The 21,883-nt window shown below is 47.3% G+C and overlaps 1 protein-coding gene across 5 annotated transcripts in view; it reads right to left on the bottom strand.

The window, feature by feature from the left end:
- Nucleotides 1-21,883, bottom strand: part of ACACA (acetyl-CoA carboxylase alpha) — a 938,215-nt gene that overhangs the window by 515,730 nt on the left and 400,602 nt on the right. For 3 of the 5 annotated variants that reach the window (XM_085649479.1, XM_085649477.1, XM_085649481.1), the window contains one exon: nucleotides 9,473-9,496. The exons of the other annotated variants lie outside the window; for them this stretch is intronic. In XM_085649479.1, coding sequence (XP_085505605.1) covers nucleotides 9,473-9,496 — 24 coding nt within the window. The remainder of the gene's footprint in view (nucleotides 1-9,472; nucleotides 9,497-21,883) is intronic. 5 annotated transcript variants of the gene reach the window in all.

Here is a 21,883-nt window from a genome sequence, read left to right on the forward strand (position 1 = left end):
TTTTCCTTAGCTCGTAGACGCGGTGAGCAAGAGCGACCTAGCAGGACTATGGACTGGGTTCCCTGGGCTACTTGCCCACCCATAGTCACCAGTCTTTGTACCCAGGATGTTATGTTATGTTACACAGACTTGAAGAGAGCACTATCACCCGGGAGGGTATCCTGGCGCTGAGCAGGTGTGAGTCTAGCCACACCTAGAGCCTAGTGGGACTACTTGAAAAGCTAGGTCTTCAGCTTCTTGAAGAATGTAAGAAGTGAGGAGAAGGCTCGTATGTGTAGGGGCAGGTCGTTCCACATTTTAGGAGCAATGCAGGAGAAGGCTTGACTGCTGGATCTCGTTTTCCGTATGCATATGATCTGTGCAAGAAAGAGTCTTGATGAGCAGAGATGTCCAGAAGGTTTGTGAAAACAGATGGGATTGTTCAGGTATGTTGGGCCAGAGTTATGTAGTGCTGTGAAAGTGGGGGTGAGGTGTTTGAATTGTGCTTGTTTGTGAAAGGGGAGCCAGTGGAGCTCCTTCAGGTGTGATGTGAGTGCAGCCTGGGAGATTAAGAGTAATTCTGGCTGCAGTTCGGAATTGCCTGTAGCCTTCTAGTGAGATTCTGGCAAAGAGGGTGTTCCCGTAGTCCAGCTTGCTTGTGACCAGGGCATGAGTGACTGTTTTCTGGGTGCGGATTGTGAGCCATTTTAAAATATTTCTCAGCATTTCAGGGTATGGAAGCATGAGGTGGTTTCGGCATTGACTTGGGCGGTTATGTTGAGGTTGCTGTCAATGATGACACTGCGGTTCTTGGAGTGGGGGGTGGGTGTTGGTCCTAGCTCTGTTGCCCACCAGGTGGAGTACCAAAGTGATGTGCTCTTCCTGAAGATCACAATTTCAGTCTTATCGACAGTTGGTTTTCATCCAGCGGGTGATTTCAGTCATGCAGGCATTGAACTTAATGCGTGTACTGGGTGACTTCTCCACGAGGGAGAGAGTGAGTTGCGTGTCGTCAGCGTAGTGGAGGACACTGATGTTGGGAGAGTAGATGATGCTGGCTATATGGATCATGTATGCATTGAAGAGGGTGGGCTCAGGGAGCATCTTTGCTGAACTCAGCAGACTAGGTCCAGAGTCTTCTAAGGTGTACGGTGCTAGGCTGACTAACTAGGTCCTTCCAGTTATGCAGGAGCAGATCCATTAGAATGTGTGTCCTTGGATTCCGATAACGTGTAGGCATTGTATGAGGGTAGGGTGTTGAATGCTGCAGAGATGTCCAGGAGGATCAAGACCGCCGTGTCTCCTCTGTCCAGATTCATGCAGATGTCATCCCTGGCGAGGATGAGGGCAGTTTCCATGCTGTCGCTGGGTCTGACACCAAACTGAGTGGTGTCGAGGAGTTGTTGTTCATTGAGGTATTCAATGAGGTGTCTGTTAATGTTTTTCAATAAGACCTTGGCTAGGAATGGTAGCAAGGAGAGATTGGTCAGTAGTTAGCGAGCATTGAAGGGTCGGCAGAAAGTTTCTTGCAATGGGAGTACAGCTGTATGTTTCCAAGCATCTGGGAAGGTTGTGGAAGTGGTGGAGGCATTCAGAATGGGTGTGAGCCTGGCGCTGATGGGTTGCAGTCAGTGGGGTGTGCGCGTTGGTCCATGACGGGGATGCTGAACTTGACGTGGGTGTGGTCTGGTCCACTCTGATGTTGTGGAAGTTGGTAATAAAAAGGATCCATGAGTGTTTGGCAACGTGGGTAGGTCCCTTTACGCGTTGGGTGAGGCCCAGGCATCCAAGGTCTTCAGTTAGAGCTCTTGAGTTGGGGTTGGAGTGGTCTTTCAGGTGGAAGTACAGGTCTAAGAGTAGGAAATAATTGCTAGCATCGAGGGCGAGTGGTGCAACGAAGTCCGTGATGGTGTTGGTGAAGTTGGTTCATGGTCCCGGTGTAGATAAGAGTGCTGCTTAGGGTGACGTTGGCTGTGACCGTGGAGGTTGAACGACAGATGTTCCATTTTGGAGGATGGCGTGTCCGCGGATGTGGTGCAGCTGATGGTGTTCTTTTGGATGAAGGTGATTCTGGTTCTGGGCTTGTGAAGTCTGTCTTGACTGCCAATCTTGTAGCTGGCAGGGAGATGGCTGTGGCGATGTCAGGTACAGACGCGAGGTTCAGCCAGGTTTCTGTGAGGAAAAGAAGATCATGGGCATTTTTATGCAGCAGGTCCCAGATCTCTCTGGTGTGTTTGGTGAGTGAGCGGTTGTTGAGGAGCATGCATGCGAGTGTGGAGTGTTGTGTGGCTGATGGCAGAATTGTGTGAGACGGTGGGATGTTGGGTGCTGTTGGTGCGGTGAGCGCTGGGTGTGGGTAAGTGAATAAAAACTTGCAGAAAGCACAGGTGAATGCGCTGTCGTTTTTTTGTGCAGCGTTGGGGCAGCAGCATGTGGGGCAGGAGCATGTGGAGCAGCAGCCGGGGTTGAGGGTTGCAGTGTGGTAGTGGCAGGAGTATCAGGGTTCCTGGTGCTGGAAACATTACAGGTGTGGATAGGCACAGACGCTGTGGCAGCCATTAAGTAGGTCCTGGAAGGAGAAAGGAGTGGTGTCACTTCCAGTACAGAGGGATGATGGGAAATCCAGTGATGTAATTTCCTGTGCAGTTGGATGATGGAAATGAGTCCTCTTGCTTGGCTTCTTATTTTAAAGACAGTCTTGGTGGGAAACCAGTGATGTCATGTCATGTGTAGATGAATGATGGGAAATCCAGTGAAGTTACTTCCTGTGCAGATGAAGAACAGCACCATAGCAAGACTTTTTTGATTATTTAACCACATTTTATAGATCTGAAGTCTGCCCTATCCCTGAGGCCATGTTGTCTTTACTAGATGTCGTGGTCCTGGCCTGAGTGGGAGAGGTGTTGAGGGAACACCTAGATCAGACGGGCTTACATATAAGAATTATAAAGAAACCATGGCCCCCTCTTGCCTGATGATTACAATGAGGCACAGGAGAATGTTTGATTACCCTGAACTTTCAAAAAGGCAACTAAAACAATATTGCTTAAGCCAAGTAAGGACCCAGCCAAATATCAGGCTCCAGGAGTCAGGATGGGTCTTCCCCGGTGGTGAATGGAGAGATCTGCATGTTGATGGCAGGGAGGAGTACACCTGGGACCTGAATAGGGCTGGGCTTTCCCTCCACAATGCTGGCTCCACCCCCTGTGGTGCGTCTGATGTCCCTGGCCTGTCCTGTGAATAGGGAGAGGGGCTGAGCAAAACAAAGTGCTCAGGAACCAGTTGTATCTGGTTTGCCCCTTCCCTGCACCTTTGGAGACAAAGGATTTTGTGTATAAAAGAGGGGCTGTGAACCCATGAAAAGATTCTTGTTCTTGGACTCGAATCTGCCAGGGGCGTGCTGCTGCTGGGGCCCAGGGGAAGGCTTGCCTCCCTGGGCCCTGCCCAGACCCTGGATGCCCTGGATGCTGGAGGACTTCTGGGACCTTTTTGGATTTATTTTCTTTGCCCCAGGACTTTTGCATTCTTCTAGCGCCTGGGAGCGCTTTAACTTAATTGGCCCCCTTTGATTTGAGAGGGAGCCTCTGTGCCTTGTCCTTGCAGCGCTGGGTTGCGATCATTTTCGAGGGAATCCCGATGTAGGTATTCCCCCGCTGTCGCTGATTTCATAGCGGGAGCCCACCCCGCGTCATGGCCACATTGAATATATTCTGTTTCATGGATGCGGGTGCCCACCCCGCGGTGTCCGCCCTAGCGGGTGCCCACCCCGCTTTATATAGTTTTTAACGAACAGGAGCCTACCCCGCTTTTTGTTTAAACTTGGAGAGGGAGCCTACCCCTCTTTTCCGCCGAGAGAAGGAGAAGATTTCGGCCGCCGCGATCCGCGGCCTGCCTAGTTGTGGGCGGGGCTTCGCGGACAGAAGCGGAAGGGCCGTGTGGCAGGGAAGGAAGCGCGGCGTCCGATGACACAAGCGGGAGCCCATCCCGCACTGGGACGCGCTGTGGAGGAAGTCTGGAGCCTTGCCAGCTTGATGTCCAAGTCCCGGGTCCCAGGAGGGGGCCCGGGTGAAGGGAGGCAGGCGACCGAGGCTGCCGATGGAAGCACGGGGCTCCCAGGAGTGCAGGGAAGCCCCGCACCACAAGAGGAGTGCTGCTGCTCCCGCCTGCGAGGAGACCCAGGGCAACGACCGGAGGAGTCCTGCCTCTGCCCCCCAGCCGGTGAGTGGTGCGAGTGAGTCTCGGTGGGGAGAGGCAGAAGCAGAGCGGCCCCGCCTGGCAGCGGGCCGCTCCAACCAAGGGGCATAATTGTTTTCAGAGCCTACATGGCTCCAACGCTGGGGGTCCAGTCATTTTTAGTATGTGATTGCTCAGAGCCCCGTGTGGCTCCCACGATGGCCCTAATTGTTTTAGACGGGCCCAGGCTTGTTCCCCTGTTGTGTGGTCACCCTTCACAGCTGCCCCGCTTGCGAGAGGGCAGCTGCAACGTTCTTGGGCTCATGGGTTGGAAGGGCACAGTGAGTGCCAGTGCCCACATTGTGATTCAACAGCTGCGCAGCACTTAGTGCCAGCTGCAGCGTTTAGGTCCTGTTCTTGTCCCCAGCTGCCCAGCAAGTAGTGGGCAGCTGCTACGTTTAGGTTCTGGTGCAACCTGGACCCTAATATGTTAGGTGCTATTGTGATTTATATACTAATGCGTTGGGTGTTAGGAAATGTACTGTGTGTAGTATGTTTTGCGCACCCTGTGTTTTATACCTCTAGATATGATTTCTGCATAGGAGGTTGTTTTACCTGTTTAGGTTTATGTTAGGGAGAGTATACTTCCCTGTGTGATGTACACCCTAGTGTAATTATACTTAGGAGGCAGGGTCTAATGCGTTAGACTTGTGAGAGATTGCATAATGTGTTTATGCCCCTGTGATGTATACAGGATAGGTTTTATACCTGATTCTATTGTGATAATGCCGAGGTCATTATTGCGCCAGTAGTTACTGGTTGTGCTCTACAGTTATAATTTGTGTTACAATTGGTATATGTTCTACATTTACAATTGGTGATTTGTGCTAATTCTGACAGTGGTCCATGTGGCCCTGTCTTGTGTAAATAGTCCCCTGTAAAATTCTGCCCAGTGCCAGTTGGCACAGTGTAAATTATGTGATTATCATCTAATGTGTTTATTATAATACAAAGGCTATTTCTTATATATAACCTTGTGTGGAGTTTCTTTTGTGGTGGGCCTAGGGTGTTGTTGCTGTGTGCGCGTGCAAACGCTTTACACATTGCCTCCGGGATAAGCCTGACTGCTCGTGCCAAGCTACCAAGGGGGTGAGCAGGGGTTATCTTTGGCGTGTAACTCCCCAGCCCTGACTGGTGGTCTCTTCCTGGCTTTGGCGCAAGCCTTAGCCAACCAGAGATCCCATTTCTAACAATATCTTATTTGCATTAAAGGAGCAAATTTATTCAGAGGTCAGGACGGTCTCAGTGTTTTTAAATGCAGAAAAGGCCTTTTGATTTCCTCACCTGGTCATTCATGTATGTGGTGCCAGAAAGATTCGGAGAAGGTATATCCATGCTTAAATAGTGCAACTGCTGTATGTGGAGGACAGGGGCAGAGTGAGAGTGAACAGTCCACTATCCTCTAGGTTCCCAAGTGGTGGGGTATCGGGCAGGGATGCCTACTCTCATCCTCATTTGCTTTGGCAATTGAACCACTAGCTTGTAAAATTAGACACCACTTGTATAGAGGGATATCCTTCCTGGATGGGAGGATGATACTTTTGCTTTATGCGGATGAAACTCTTGTTTATGTTAAAGGTCCTGGGCACAATCTCCCACTTTTATTAAGAGAAATAGTATGATATGGGGGTATGTCTGGCTTTAGATTCATTTGAAAAACTCTGAGCCATTCTCTTGTACTCTGCCTACCACACAGCCAACTACTGAATTTCCACTAAACTGTAATGATTTAGCCATTAAATATCTGAGAATGTTGATGCACCATGACGAGGAACACCTTATCCTTGACAATTATGGCCCTGTCTTGGACAGGTTAAAATAGCAAGTTGAGAGGTGGATTATTAGACTTCCACCGTCGATGGCTGGCCAGATTGCCATTATCAAAATGGTGGTATTATCCAAATTCCTTTGGTTGCTCATAAACCTCCCGATCCCTGTGAAAATGTTGTTCTTTTGTACTCCAAGACTATACTAACCAGGCTGATATGGGCCAGGAAACAACCTGGGGCAAAGTTGGAGGCTCTGATGCTACCTGTGGAGAGGAGATTTAGGGTTCCTGACCTATATACTTATTATCTGACTGGCCGTGCCCATTACACAGTTCCCTGTTGGGATCCAGATTTTCGTTTGAGGCACCTGGTGATTAGGAGAGATCAAGCAGCAGATCTCCCTTAGTTTCTTTTTCTGACTTCTCTGGATACCAAGCAACCTATGCCTTCTCTTGGATCCATTCTGGGTGGTGTGTGTGCAAGGCCTGGTGCAAAGGGCTGGCCATACCTTACTTTAAACCCCAGTGGTAACTACATCTCTGTGCAACAAAGGGATCACTCAAATTTGGCACCTTTTCCTAGAGGGAGAATTCTTAACATTAGAAGAATACAAGTCAAAGGCTACAACCAGACTCTTGGCTGTTTTAGTTATTTAAATTACCAGCCCCCCTGAGAGCCAGCAAGGACCTTCTTCAGTTTAGGAAAGCGCTTAAAAACTGGCTAATGCCTATATAACCGATTTGCACCAAAGAAGTCCAGATAATGAATGAGCAGCCTACCTGTCGTATGCCCTGCTCTAATGAGGTCAGCGCCAGGATACCTGTGAGGTGAAAGATGCACTTCACAAACATAAATAATAATTTTCAAGTATTTAAGACTTAAATTAGCTATAAACCCCCTGAACATTGCCTTTTGACCCTGCTACTGTCTTCAAACAGCAATAGGAGAGGGTATCCAAACTATACAGCATGTACACTGCAGCTATAGGGCACTCTCTTTCACTGTTCAAGAGGTACCAGAAGAAAGACTGGGTATTGGCAATTGAGGACAAGGTACGGAATTGCTGTTGCTCTTAGGTCAAGCAGGTTTCTTCGAACTATAGGCACAAACTGCTCCATTTTAAATTCATAAACTGAATGTATTACACTCCTATGTCCATGAACAAATTTAACAATGTGACAAGCACCCATTGTCAGCGATGCCCCGTGGCAAACTTCCTCCATTTGGCCTTCTATTTTCTCTTTTTGGCAAAAGGTGGGAAAGTTATTGAAGAGATAACGTGGTGTAAGTTGGTACTAACTCCTGTCATGGCTTGCTGGCCTACACTAGTTATAAGGTTTACAGCCATGTTGCTGCTTTTGGCCAACCATAGAGTAGCCATGGCCTTACTGAAAGGTCCCCATCAGAAAAGGAAGCCCGACCGACTGCAGGACACCGCTTACGATAATGACTTGGTGGATTACTTTGCCATGCACCAACCCTGCGCTGTAGGCTCTGGGACTTTTGGGACAAACTGCAAAATTACTTTCAACTCAAGACATAACCAGACTGGCAGATGCTTGGAAATGTTTTACATACTGTGGGTAATTTGATTTGTTCTTTTAAGGGTTGTGTGTTTCCTCTGTCTGCAAGGAGGCTGCAATATTTGAAATGCATAATGTGCTATTCTTGGTAACCCTATTGTATATGTCTGTAAAGTTTGCATCTGACCACCATAGCACCTATCGAGGCCACCATGGCCTTTCCTGGTGGTGCTGTCATTATTTTCCTTTCAGGCCTTATTGTTTGCTGCTTGGCCTCGCATTAGAGACGTGGTGGAAAACTCAGGGGGCTTTGTATTGTAAATCACTGACTAACGTGCGCACTGAACAGTTTATCTGAACTTAATCCTTGAAAACATATGTTTAAAAAAAATACACATCTCATTGCAACTTTATTTGTCCCTCAGCAAATCCTCTCGCAGCTTTCTTGCCCACATGGCTATGTTACTGTCAATGAACCACCCACTGTACACTAATGATGCAATTCACTACAACTTTACTACACATCCTATAGAATCTTAGCGTTTCCACCCCAGCCCTTCTGTCATCTGACATGTCTACGCACATACTTTTGGGACAAAATACAGTTGCATCATGAACAAAACAAACCACACACTTTTTTGTGGTAAAACTGTTGCGTGTTTATTCATATTCCGTTATGCAGTACACAGGTAGTAACGTCAACTTACGCATGATCATAGAGTGCAGCGCCGTTTAGGACTAACCACTGACACCCATCCTGAGACAATCTCCTGCCACCGGGACTACGCTGCCATCCTATTACTCATCCGGTGCTGTATATTTCGCATTGGGGCAGCGGGCTCAGCTGCTGGCCACTGAATGAGCTGTGGCGCCCACCTAAATACCCCCACTGACCTGACCTCATACCCGGGATCACGGCGGAGGCGCGAGTTCACACTCGCAGGGTCCAACTTCAAGGCCAGGTGTCCACCCAAAAAATACTACTCCTGGGCCGTGAGGAAAGAATAAGGGGCCGTCCCCTCTGGTGTCCCCCTGCGGGTGACGTGGCCTCCACCTTCCCTCAATAAAAGCCTGACAGATGGTCTACTGCAACTTTAGGGCTTAATGCAGAGACTAAAGTCCACTGCAAGGAGCTTGCACATCTAACTTCAACTGCACAATGCACGGGGACTTTTGGCCACACACCCTCCAGCTATTTTACGTCACTGCGACTATATTCCGTTTTGGCCCCCGTATACCCTGTTTTGAAAAAGCATTGAAATGTGACAGACCGCAAAGAGGCACACTGCACATTTCTTTGTAGCTTTACACCTTAAGATAAGGCACCCGCACATCTCTTAAGAGTAGCATACTTTACTGCAGAAATGCCTTTGCGATGGCAAACCACTCTCCCACGTAAGTTGCACTGGTTCACTGAAACCTTACCCACAATGCAACTCACTGCAGAGCCCACTGGAACTTCATCCCTCATTGAAATTGAAGTACACGTCTCACTGAACATGTAAAGCACACTAGAACATACATGAATATCCTCCTACAGTGTTACCCTTCACTGAAACATAAAGGAGAAATCCACCGCAATGACACAATAGGAATCAAAACCCACAAGCAAGGTAAACTAGCTGCAGACCTCTGCCATGGAGAGCAGCCTCGCTTGACACCAGGCGGCAACTCTGCAATCCAGGATCTACTAAACATTCATCTGTAACCCACCTGTACCTTCCTCTGCAGGTTTACCCATCGCTTGAATATAAGCAGGTTAAGGTGTCTTGACAGTAGAATGCATGGCTCGAAAGGCGATCTGAGAGAACACAGCTTCACTCGCACAGAGCAGCGAAGACTGGAGGTGAGATGTGTGCGGGTTTTGCTTGATTATGAAGATTAACAGTCAGTCTCTTCCCTTCATTCAAAATCAAAAAATTTAACAAGTTGACAGAATTCAATTTGAAAGAGAAATTAAAAGGGTACCTGTTTAGCGTGGGGATGTTCCCTCTGCAATCAAAGAAGCAAAGTCAGTTACTGATTGGTTAGTGGTGGCCAAGATACAGAGAGGGTGGCGATTAAGGGAGAGAAAGCACAGATCAGAAGCAAGGAGGAGTAAATACTGCAAGCAAGCACAACCCGCAGCCTCGACGACACGACTCAGTGCCTCACACAAACACATGCACCCTGCTTGATGCATGTAGACACTACACCAGACATAAACCTTGCACTGATGCACACAAGGGCTCCACGCCTCACATTCAACACTCAGTTCAACGCACAAGCCCCACTTGCTGCTTTGTGTTTGAAGCAAGCGAAGTAAGTACCAAGTTCTTACTCACCACAAGTGCACAACAACCAGATTTCGAGTGTTATTCGCAGTGAATGCGCTATCTCACATCTAGGGGTGTGCACACTGGCAGTGTACACCGAAGTCTTCTTTTGACTCAAAAATGAAGCTCAAGGCTTGTTCTCCCCTCTCCCAAGCACCAGCACCTTTCAAGGAACTCTACAGGATAAAGTTACCTTGTGGGATACTAGAGATCACTCCCAGAATGCCTCGGGTTAGAAATCTATGGATACCATCACACCATGTAAAAGGACCAAAATGGATTTTTTTTTAAACTGTTTTATTTTTCACAATAATATAAAAGGATTCCTTAAAGCTTCAAGGCCAAACTGCATCATGCCTGGAAGAAGCATGCAGATGGGAAAAGGTATTTGGAGAGGTCCACACAGGTGCCCTTCTATTCTTTCTGACAGGAAGGTGGTCTAGAGAACTCCTTGGGTTCCGACTGGGCACCAGAGTATAACAATGGCGATGTAAGAAGTTATCCAGCTTAAACAGGAGTTTAGGGTAAGGGCGCCGCTATTGCAATAGATGAGAAAGAATGGTCACGATAAACCACATCTCTTGTTCCATTCAGACAACATCTGGGTGTGTGCCAACATCAATGATGAACAAAGTCTCCTCAGACAAAGAAGAATGGGAGCGTTGAAAGAAAACAAGGAAGAATCTATTGGTATCCCTTTTGGGAAAATGGGCAGGTGTATCCTGGCCACCATCTTCTTTCAGGTGAAAACAATGTATGCTTCAGAAGCACATGTGGCTTGCAAATGCAACTTGCAGAGGTGATGGCAATCAGGAAGGCTACCATCCATAAAAAAAGAGATACAGGCCAGCCATTAGTTTAGAAGAAGGAATCAGACGATGTTGCGATCTCATCTTGCAGTACACTTCGTGGCAAGAGAAACCAATTAAGAAGGCCAGTTAGATGTCTTTTTATGACCACGTTGGCACTCGATAAAGACTCCACTAGCTCATTTCTATAGGCCCGAGGGGTTGCCTAATTGGTGTTGCAGGTGTCTCCTTCAGAATACATGATTCCGCAAGTAATTGTGAAATGGCGTGGCACTCTCTGCAGAGAAGGTGGAATGGATGAATACACTTGATAAACAGCAATGACAAAACTGCAACCTTTGTTCTTTTATCAAGTCCTGGTAGTGAAGTCTCTCTCCAGATTGTTGGAGAAGAAACTGAGAAGGCAGAAGACAAGGGAACCAGGAGTTCAAACCTAGGGTCCCTGGTTAACAAGTAGTGCCATTGTGGAAGAATGAAGACCTCCTTGTTAGGGTTCATGCAAAATGTTATGGGGCAGCTTTGTATTCATGGGAGGGTGTCTGTAAAATGGACATCTGTGGAAAGGCTGAAGGGCACCAAGAACATTGTGTGCCTGATACAATTCTTGATTTTATTAAAGACTCCCAGATGGAAGGATGGTATAGGGAGGGGGAAGGTACAGACAAACGAACTTCTTAAACTAGTCCAGCAAGAGCCCACCTCAAATGGATCTTAGACTCCTGTCCAACCGAGCAACAAAGTTGTGGTTCTTCTTGTTTAGAAGCACCACAAAATATATTTATGAGCATGAAGAGGCCTCAAACAGTGTTTGAGGTCTGCATGCTCAGTTTCCAGTCAAAGGGTGAGGGTGACAGCTAAGGCTTCTCTGATGCATAACCCCCGCATGTGGGAGATCACGAGGTGCATGCCTGGAGATATGGCCAATTACAACAGAGTGACTGCCATCACCTCCTGCACCCAGAGTTCCTGCATGAAGACTTGTAAGGTTCGGGAGGCTGCACTTAACCTCAGACCATTTATGTGGGGGAACAAATATGATTTGTGGCAGAGGGTACCAACCTTCATGTGTACGCAGGACAACACCTGGATGAGTTTCCTGTGACTTTTAACTGTGGTCATGGAAAACAGAAAAGACACCCTACCAGCAGTTTGCAGCTATGGACCCACCTTCGCAAGGTTGAAGCAAGCGATATATGGCCTCGGATTAACTTTGACTGGCAGTGTTCTGCCAGGGGAAGTTGCAAGGGTCGCATTGGCAGCTTGGCATGGGGAAGCAACCCTCTATAGGACTTTTAAAGCCCTCTAGGTGAACGTGGAGAATGGCATTCGCAGACCTGTGTCATAGCCTACAACCCCACACCATAGCCCTAGAAAAACAGATTGATTTATTGGAATCTCTTCGATTATGTCAATAGGATTTTCGCAAGTAATTGAGAACAACAGAACGTAAAGGGTCCTAAGAAAAAGGGACACCTTTATTCCCACCGTGGCTCTGGGATAAACCTTTATCAGAGAGTGCCATGGTATAAACACGGCTACTAAATCTGCAGAAAGGGCAGAGGTTCATTAAGTCTGACTAAACTGTACTGTACCCAAAAGGCACCATTTCCTACTCAATCATTTGTTATGGTACTCTAAGGTACTGCCAGTGGACCTGTCAGCCGAGAACATGGAAGTATTCCTCCTTCAGAGAGCATAACCAGCCAGCTGTGCAAACTACTGTCCACATCTGGGCTAGAGTCCGCTTCTTTAATTTCTGAAGGGTGAAGAAGTTCAGGTCACAGAAACCCAGTCCTGAGGAAGGCCCATCTTCATTTAATAGTAGGTGTTACCATCTTATGGAAGGTGCAGCAGATTCTATGACCACTAAGAGAAGGAATGTGTCAACTTCCTCCAGAAGTTGTTTGGGGAACGACTGGGGAACAGCTGGCCTCAGATGTGGTAGAAAAGATGACTGTAGAGAACAGCTGTAGCCATTCTATGAGAGGCTGAGAATGGCACTGCCTTGGGGAAGACCTTTGACCCCGAGATGACCCTCAGGTGTGGGCTGAGAAGTGGGCTCCTTTTCTCCCCAGATGGGTCTCCTCTTGTACAGTGAGGCTGAAGTAAACAGGAGGTGCTGGATGTTGACTTTAGAGTGAAAGGCTTCAAGCAAGTGTGGGACTGAAGGAAAGAAATCTGGCTATAGACTGAAACTGGTGATATGGATGTGACTGTTTTAGTCATGTAGTTCTGCAGCACCTTATCCATCAAGAGATTTTAGTAAATTCTTCCCATCAACGGGAAGTCAATCCCTTTTTTCCAGGCCCCCCTACTTTAAGACTAAAGACTTCAGCCATGCTTGTTGGTGCATGCAAAAACTACTGTTAATTGTTACTTCAGCCAAGGTGGTTCATAACACCAGCCATTTTTGCTCTGCAGACTACTTGCCCAAACGAATCCCCAACATATGATCGTCTTCTTCTTCAGCACCTTGTTGTTCTTAGGATCAGAATGAACCTACCTCAGTCTCCTTTCAGGGGTGGTTGATGGGGTGGGTTGGATGGTATACCTGCTTGGTTCAAGGGGCCTGCTTTATTCTACAGAAAGCGGACACAGACTTAGTCAGAAGTCAGTGCGGACAAACCCGCAAAGGGATAGTGGACCCGAGGAAGCAACTGTACCAGACCTGCTTCAGGCAGTTCAGAGCTTCATACAAGTATAGAGCTGAGGATGAAGAAGGCCTGAACAAAGTAGCTATGGCGACATCCAATCCCCATACTTTGAAGCTCTAAGCATCTAAAAAGGAATCTGATAGCAAGGAGGCATGCAGCTATACAGCTCAAAAGATCCTGCATCCCTAGATCACCTTCAAGTTCTAGATGTTGCTCAGAGTGTTCGTGGTAAAAACCAAGATTTTTTCCATGAGGTCAACATGACCTGAAAGTCAGTTACTGATCCCAAAGATTCAACAATTTCTAAAGAGCAGAGGATGGTATACTCCCTGATGGGCCTTCTGATTCAGACTAAATGCTGGCAATCAGATCCCGAAAGAAAGGGTCATCAGATCCAATGAAAACAGGATGCTCAAACTAGTGCCTTACCGTATCCAAGAATTGGCAGCACTTGCTGCATTTGCCAAGAGAGGTTGACCCCTGTATGGAAGGGGGGTTCCATAGGTAGGATGCCACATGCGTACAGGTTGGTCAGTACTGTTCATGGTTTGTGAGCACCAATTCTAACTCCAAAAACTAATCTTCTTACAAAGCCAATAGGTCTGGCTTTAATGTGCCGATGTATTTTAGGTGTGTTGCGTGAACAAAAGATGATTATTACATTAAAATCTGCCCTGTTGGCTGTGCCACTGCTAGGGAAAAAAGTAGCAAGAATGGATAAAATGCTTATAAAAGAAAAAGAATTGAGTTTGACAAGCAGTGTGATAATTGATTACACTTTTCAGATGCATAATAAGTCCCTTGTGCATCCAACAGAAGCCAGGAAGACGGAACAATCCACCAAATAGCCAATAGCATAAGGTGAGAGGTTAATGCACATCTGGGTGAAAACAAAGCCCCCACTATGCATATACCCACCGCCCCCAACCCCCAACAACCCTGAAAATATGCTGTGATTGGACTCCAAAGCTCCACTGACGCAGACCCTCTGGTCCAAATTATGACTATGGGGCTAATTCATTTTTGGGATGTACACTCCTGTTCAACCCCAATGCAGGATTCCGTGTCATGTATATGTCCCCACACCGTGGCTGCACATATGCTATTTGCCCACGCACAATTGCACACTATTTGCCCAATGGTATGAGCCAGGTGAAACTTGATGGGGGATAATATTTTGGTAAATGGTGTGAAATTCCCATGTGTGCAGCCAGGAACACGTTCAGGAGTGTGCAATTCAAGATGTTTCCAATGTGCCAATTGCATACACTCGGCTGTGTTTATGTCGGTTAAAACCTGGTGAGAATCTTGTAACACATATAATACACATATAGTTAGCATTTGGGCAAATACCAGCTCACAGAGAATGGCGCAAACAGTAGGTTTCACCCCAAAAGTTATACACCATTATTTGTAATCAAGACCAATATTTTCAGATTAATGACTTCATGTCACCCACCTGGGGGTAAACAATACCGGGGTTGGTTCGAACTGCTGGTGGGAGCACTTGTCCTCAGAGATCTATGTTCTTTTCAGATCTGAACAAAGCAAAAGTTTGTTTGAAAAGAATACCTGCCCCACTGTGGTTGATAGTATATTCGGGTCTGCAGAAAACATAATACTGTTGTTCAGCTCTTGATGAAAAAAAGGACACACATTCCTAGAGGGCACATTTGCCAGTCCTTGGCTTTCCTTTTACAAACAGCGTTGTCTGGGACTGCAGACCAAGGGGATCCCGTGAAGATCCAGGAGAGCCCCCCACCGTGCAAATTTTCACGATGACCATTAAATAAATATCTTAAGTTCCATTTACATTCAATGGGTGCAATTTACGAAAAAAACAGAAAAAGTACATGTGGAGTGTTACATCTCTACCTGAAGATTAATAAACACTTCTAACTACACCAGTGAAGATGCACCAGGCGCAACGTTTTCAGGTGTACTGCTGGGAATATCATGTGAAATTCCCCGCAGAACTCCACATAGGATAACACGGAGCCCACTGCATAAATGCACGATTTTCTTTTTTTTCCACGGGGAAAACATTTTGCCCCAAGGAGAAAGTCCTTCCCTCCACCCTCCCAAATCTTGGGGATGATCGGTTTTCCTTCCCTCCCAGTTATTCCAGCCCCTGCCTGGAGCAAATTTCCAAACATTTTTGGGGTGGGAAGGGATTGACCAGAGTTTGAGAATGCCTACAAATGGGCATTTGCAAACGTACACCGAAATTTGTAACGCCTACTTCTAACCCCTTGCATAGGATTTATTGCAAGTGATCTCTCCACATTCGTGGTAGAGAAATGTGTAGAAGTAAATACATTTACACCCACCTGGAATTGTTTTGTGAATTCCAGGCAGGTGTCAATGGAAGTATTTTCGTCTGTAAACGTGTGTTTACATTCGAAAGTACCTTTGTGAATCAGGCTGAATATATCTCACATAAATATCCTGTACATAAGGCATGGATTCAGTCCTCCTGGACCTTCGCTGAGAATCAAAGTCTGTAGACCCATTGGTTTAGTTGAACTCCCAGAAATCATTAGATTATTATATGAAATTAAAAAATAATCAGGTTCTTAAATGGAACCCCAGACCTGGAAACAGTGTCAACTGTGGTACTCTGTCGTTTGCTAACTCTAAAGGACGTGCTACCGCCCCCAGTGCGGTGTCTGGTTTGCGGACGCTGTTGTCTCCGCAGAATCCTCCATCTCAGGAGAGAAGCAATGCTTTGGATTGTGAGGAAACAGGAAGTGCAGGCAGAGCAGCAGGGGGCACACTTGAGAAGTGAGGTAGGCGCCCTCGGGCAGGCTGCAAGCAGGGCTCCTTGTTTTGCACAAAGAGTGAGGCCTAATGGGGTGTGGGAATGTAATGGCGCGGACCAGGATGTAAATAAGGAAAGGAGCCCTGGTGCATAAAGAAACCTTAGATCCTCGCTCGCAGCTCACATGCCCATTCTTCCACGAGCACAATGCGTAAGCTGGTAACGGGGACAGGGGGCTGAACACCAACAAATGAGGGCCAAAACTAAAATTGCAAAGCAGACAACCGGTTCAAGTTAACGTTCCAATTCTATAGCTAAGTCCTTTTCCATTTGCACCAGGGCACCCAGTGTAGGTCCGCACAGACCGGATCAATGCCAGGGTTTTAGGGCAACCACTGACTGCTAATTGTTTCCATTTAGATGAATCTTATATAAAATGGATGGAAACCTGCCTTGGCTTCAGCCATGGTGAACCAATGTTGGTCCCTCCTGACTGACGGGTGACAAGCATGCTTCTTCATCTCATATATATATATAGCTAGCACCCTCATAAGGAAGTCTACTTCCATTGGCTTGGAGAGTCTGAGCGCTAACACTTGCTCCTACACAACCAGCTATCCCAAAGTACTATAAAATATATTTTTATGTAATTTTCATATGCTTTCTTCTGCAAAGCATCAAGTCAAGCTAATCTACAGCTAATTTGACCTCACAATGGTGTTCAGAGAGCACAAAAGGGAAATTGCTGCAATAAATGCGAGTCAGCCAGTGCACTCATATAGGGCACTGCAAAAGTGAGCAACTACTAGAAACAATGAACTTAAAGAAGATGTGGGTTTCCCAATACCCTTTCTTGTCATCACTCACTGTTCTGCAGAGAATAAAAGAGCCATCTCCACACTTTGGACAATAAATCACAACACAAGAACAGACATCTGACAGTATGCCTCAGCTAGTGCTCTCAAGAAGATATACCTCAGAATAAGCCTTTCCTATATTTCCTCTATTGCCTTATTCCTCTATTCACAAAAATAGTTTTTTTCCCTTTTCATCTGCACAGTAGCTTCTGATCATGCCTCTTATACTTACCACAATAGGATCTGGTCCCAGTGGCTCAATGACAGATGTAGGTTTAACTGCGAGTCAATGCAAGGACAGACTATGGAAACTCCAAACCGAGGGTGACTGAAGATGGTGAGGGAGTAGTCCATAATGCAAATAGTAGACCACTGATCATGGTTTCACACTTTTTCAAAACAAGCATAACTTGAGAGAGCAGAATGTATTTCTATTTTTCAAACACGGACCATAACCAACATCATGGCTGAGTGAAAATACTGGATTTTGCTTTGGTAACTGGCTCCTCCAGACATCAATTTTGTAATCCAGTGCTCCCACTACCCTGTCCGGGCATACGGATGAGGACAGCCTACTGTTGCCCACAAGCTATGGTAACGTAGAACCCTCAGACAACGAGGGCAAGTGCAGCCGAAAAATGTGAGAGTATTTCAAGTTTTCTACAACAAGGATGACCCTAATCCAGACAAGGAAACCACCTGGCCTGGCTCGGCGACCTACTGGTTGTAAAAACAGGGCTACACTTGTAGCAGCTGGATTAAATGGGTATAGGACCAGGAGCTGGTGAATGGTCCTGGAGTCCACTTGCAGGAAGACTATGTGCAGCAGAAGGGTCTTGAGGCCACATGCTGGAGAACAAAGTGCAAGAAAATGGTCTTGGGTGACCACTTGCAGGAGGACCAGTTACTGGGGAATGGTCTTGGGTGGCTACTTGCAGGATGACCAGGTGTCAAGGACTGGTCCGTGGCAGACATTTGCAAGATGACCATCTGCTGGGGATAGGTCTTAGGTCAGGCAGGAGGACCACATGTTGCAGAATGGTCCTTCATGGTGACCTGCAGGAGGACCAAGTGCTGTGGAATGGTACTGGCTGGCCACTTAAAGACAGTTCAAGATGCTCAGGAAGTGGACAGGAGGGAAATGAGAGTATTTAGGCAGAGAAATAGGGTCTCACAGCAGCATCCCTACAGTGGCTTCTTTCGCACAAGGAAAGGCCTAAAATTGACCAACATTCAGTTGGACAGGTGGTCTCTTCGTCAGACTTATTACACTGCCATGTTCTTTTAGGCACTACCAAAAGAGCATCTCTCTTTTTAGATGGTCATGTCAGAATACTCTTCCTCAGTTTTATTAGTCCGCGTTTTCCTGCCTTGATGACAAATAGCAATTACTGAGTTTCCTAAGACCGCGTCTTCGAAGTTGAGAGTCAGTAGAGCAGATTCTGTGGGGAGAGCAAGGCTAAGATTGGATTTGAATTGGAAGTCTCCGCATGTGACACTCTATACAGCTTGGTTCCCTCTCTCTGACGGTTTTCGGTTTCAGGGAGAGAGACAGCATTCTAACCCATGTAATTTTGAAAGTAGGTAAGACAGGCAGAGGCTCCATGCTGGCATGCCATAACATTGTTATCACTAGCAAGAGTTTTATAAAGCATTATGACCGTCAATATAAGTGGGACGTTAAAAGCTTAGAATTACTGTTACTGGGGATCCAGGTAATTCCTGGGTTGGTAAAATAACAGGAGAATATAAGATTTTGATAAATAACATGCAGGAATATGTTTTTCAATGCATATTCCTGCATGTTTGCCCCAGTGTGTGAAATACAAACACGTTATAATTCTGATGGGTTTGGTAACTCATGTTACTAAGAAAAATCTCAGTCAACAGACCACTCAACAACGGACTAAGTGCCTTCGTTCTTGTACCTTTGAACTGGAAGTTCGCGAGCCACGAAAGCTTGAACCAGACTCGAGTCAGATGCCTGGCTTGGGCTCAGCTCATGGTCCACTTGGTTCCTTGAGCCCAAAAAGGGTTGAACTCTGCCTACCGGCTACACTATAACCTCATGCACCAAGACAAAACATTAACCTTTGAGATGAAAAAGGAGAGAGAAAGAGATACCATGTGGTGGCAGAACCGCACAATGTGCAACAAGAAAACCTGGGCTCAATAGAGTCTTCCTGCTTAACCGAATTGTGTGATCCTAGACAAATATTTTATTTCATTGAGCCTCCTTTTTTCTTCATCGTCATATATTAGATCACCTTCAAATAAATGAGTTCAGCATGTGTGCTGTACAAAACCGATGCACCCTGTGGGCTGGTTTATCCCGGTCTGCAAACATCCAGCTGCTTATATTCATTAGTGGGGTTCACCCTCAAATACCCCGTCGGAGTTTGCGCAGTGCTATACGGGTGTATCCCACCCACAGGCAACCGCGCACTTTGCTGTCAATCCCTCGGAGGAAGTTGAGAAGTGCACGTTTGTATTTTGAACAGGTTACGGGCCAAGTCCGTTGACGGGTAAGCTTGTCCACGGGCTCCTGGAGGCAAGGCTGTGCCCCTTGGACCGGCTCCACTTCTGCCCCCCTTTTCAGTTTGTTGGCCGCCCACCTCTACTCGGACCGCTTTACCATGGTCATGTCACTGAATCCTCAAATAAACACCCGACAGGAATTAGGCCACACTCCTTTTATGTTATAAATGTGGACAGTACACAAGTGAAAGGCTGCTTTTAATAACAGAAGTACAAGAGGCCTAAGGAAAGGTACAGGCCTCTGACCCGGCGAGGGTCAAACATTCACAGTAACACAGGCGCCATGAAGTGGCGGAGGGAAGGGGGGACTCAATACGGACTATGTGCTGCAGGCTCCCTGGTAAGGAATCAACGTAGGGGATACTTTTAGTCACTAATATTGATCAAAGTGTACTTATTGTCGTTTAAACTATTCTATTGGCATGCCACTAAGGTGAATGATTCACAAAACATCACCAAACTTAACAACATCATTTAGATTCAAATGAAAAACGAGCTGTCACTTTCGGGGGTGACTTTTCAGATCGTCAATGGTTTGAGATCGTTTATCACCATGGACAGATGCAGCCGTCTGGGGGGGGGGGGGGGGGGGGGGCGCAGGAGGCGCAAAGCGCCCACTGCACGGCGGCTGCTTGTGCACATAATGAACAGACATGGAGACGGAAGCCACTGTCTCCAAATCAAGCTGCTTCGGTCTTGGAAGAGAGAAGATCTCTCACTGCCTTAAGGCATTTCTTAAAGACATCTCCTGCTCGGATCACGAATGTGACCGCACGGCTCTGGCGCACTCTGTACAGGGCGAGGTTCTCCCCTCCCTCCCTACAGATACATCTCATTTTGTTTCCAGCTCCCGCGCAACGAACCCCTGACCAAGTGCAAAGGGGCTTTTTCCTCTGAAGTCCCCTTTGTTTTGTATCTTTCTACGGTCGCCTCTTGAAGCACGGATGCACGCAGGGCCCCGGCCTCACTCTGTGACTCCAGGCGAGGGGGGAGCGTGTGACATCAGACAGCGAAGCGGAATCGGCAGAGGCCGGAGGAATAACCCGTGACACGCCAAGACCACCAGCCACGAGCAGGAGAAGCGGCCGCGTGGCACGTGGCGGCCGGGGGGTTTCCGGTGCTGCTGAAGAATCCAAAAGACTTCAAGGGCAAGAAAATGGCAACGCTGTTTACACGAGATACGCGGGTTTCGGTCATTTTAACCTTCGCACCGGCTGATATCATGGCTCGATCCCCTCCTTAGAGAGCCATTCCTACACCCAGTCTCGGCGGTGACTCCCTCGCCATAAACCAATGGAAGCCAGGCGGTCCCTGGTGAAGAAACGCAAGACCCAGGACTTGTGCAACACGATCTCATGAAACACCAGACCGCAGCGAACGACAGGAGGGATGTCAGGTCTTCCAAAGTATTTTACCCCCGCCCCCTCATTTCCTATGCTAAGGGACATGGATACTCCTTTAATGATACTCAGGCCCGGTTCGAGGGGCCGGGGCCAGGGCCACCCAGTCACGGCAGAAGAGGCAACGGAGAAGCCACTTGTTAAGTGATTCCCCCATTTCAATGTCAGAACGTCGATTTTTTTCCCCCACACTCTTTAGAACTGAAATTGGGTAGGGTGTCTTGGAGGCAGAGGTGGGCGAACAAACAAGTTAACAGGGAGAGTCGAGCTAAGGCTCTGGCTTGGCTCTCAGAGCTCACGCATAAGCCGAGATCTCAAAATGTTTGCTCTGTAAAACTTACAACCAAAATAAGACAATTCCTGAAATCGGGCATGATGATAACATCGATGCATGTGGCACTGCAATGGCCCCTGTTCCCGTACGTCTCGAGTGTAGGGAGTGCACGCACTCTCGAAGAAGCGGCGTGAACGAACCTACCAGCAGCACGTGACCCCCTCAAGGAGGCTAACACCTTGTGATGGTCTACCATTGGTTCTGAGTTGGGCCGCTCTACCCGCAGAGCCGGCTGGGACCAATCGCGTCCAGCAAGAGCAGAGGTTAGTTCGGCACTCTACAAAAAACCACAGGATTCATGTGCCATTCCCCACTTTGCCACCCTCTATCCCGTGATGTAATACTGGTACCCGCCTAGTACCAGGAGGTGTCCTAAAGCCAGGCAGATAATGACCTCTCCTTCCAGTTGTGGAGATTAAAGCAGGAGCTTGAGCTGTGTGGCAGCAGAACCCAGGCACAACAGAGGGAACACCCTGGGTGGCAGGCACCGGCACCCAGAGCAAGAGAGAGAAAGGGAGAAAATGGACAAACAGAAAGACAAGTTAACAGTGAGAAACAGAGAAAGCAGAAATGAAAGTGAGATAAAGAGCCAGAAAGTGTAGAGTGGTATAAAGAGCAATTAATACTAGGAGGGAGCCTTGGTGTTTGTTGAGCTTAGCTGTCGGCAGTAGACTCTTAAGAAAAACTTTGGATTCCTGTGCTCATTTTTTC

This window comes from Triturus cristatus, chromosome 3_2, assembly GCF_964204655.1.
Source record: "Triturus cristatus chromosome 3_2, aTriCri1.1, whole genome shotgun sequence".
In the NCBI taxonomy this organism is placed as follows: domain Eukaryota; kingdom Metazoa; phylum Chordata; class Amphibia; order Caudata; family Salamandridae; genus Triturus; species Triturus cristatus.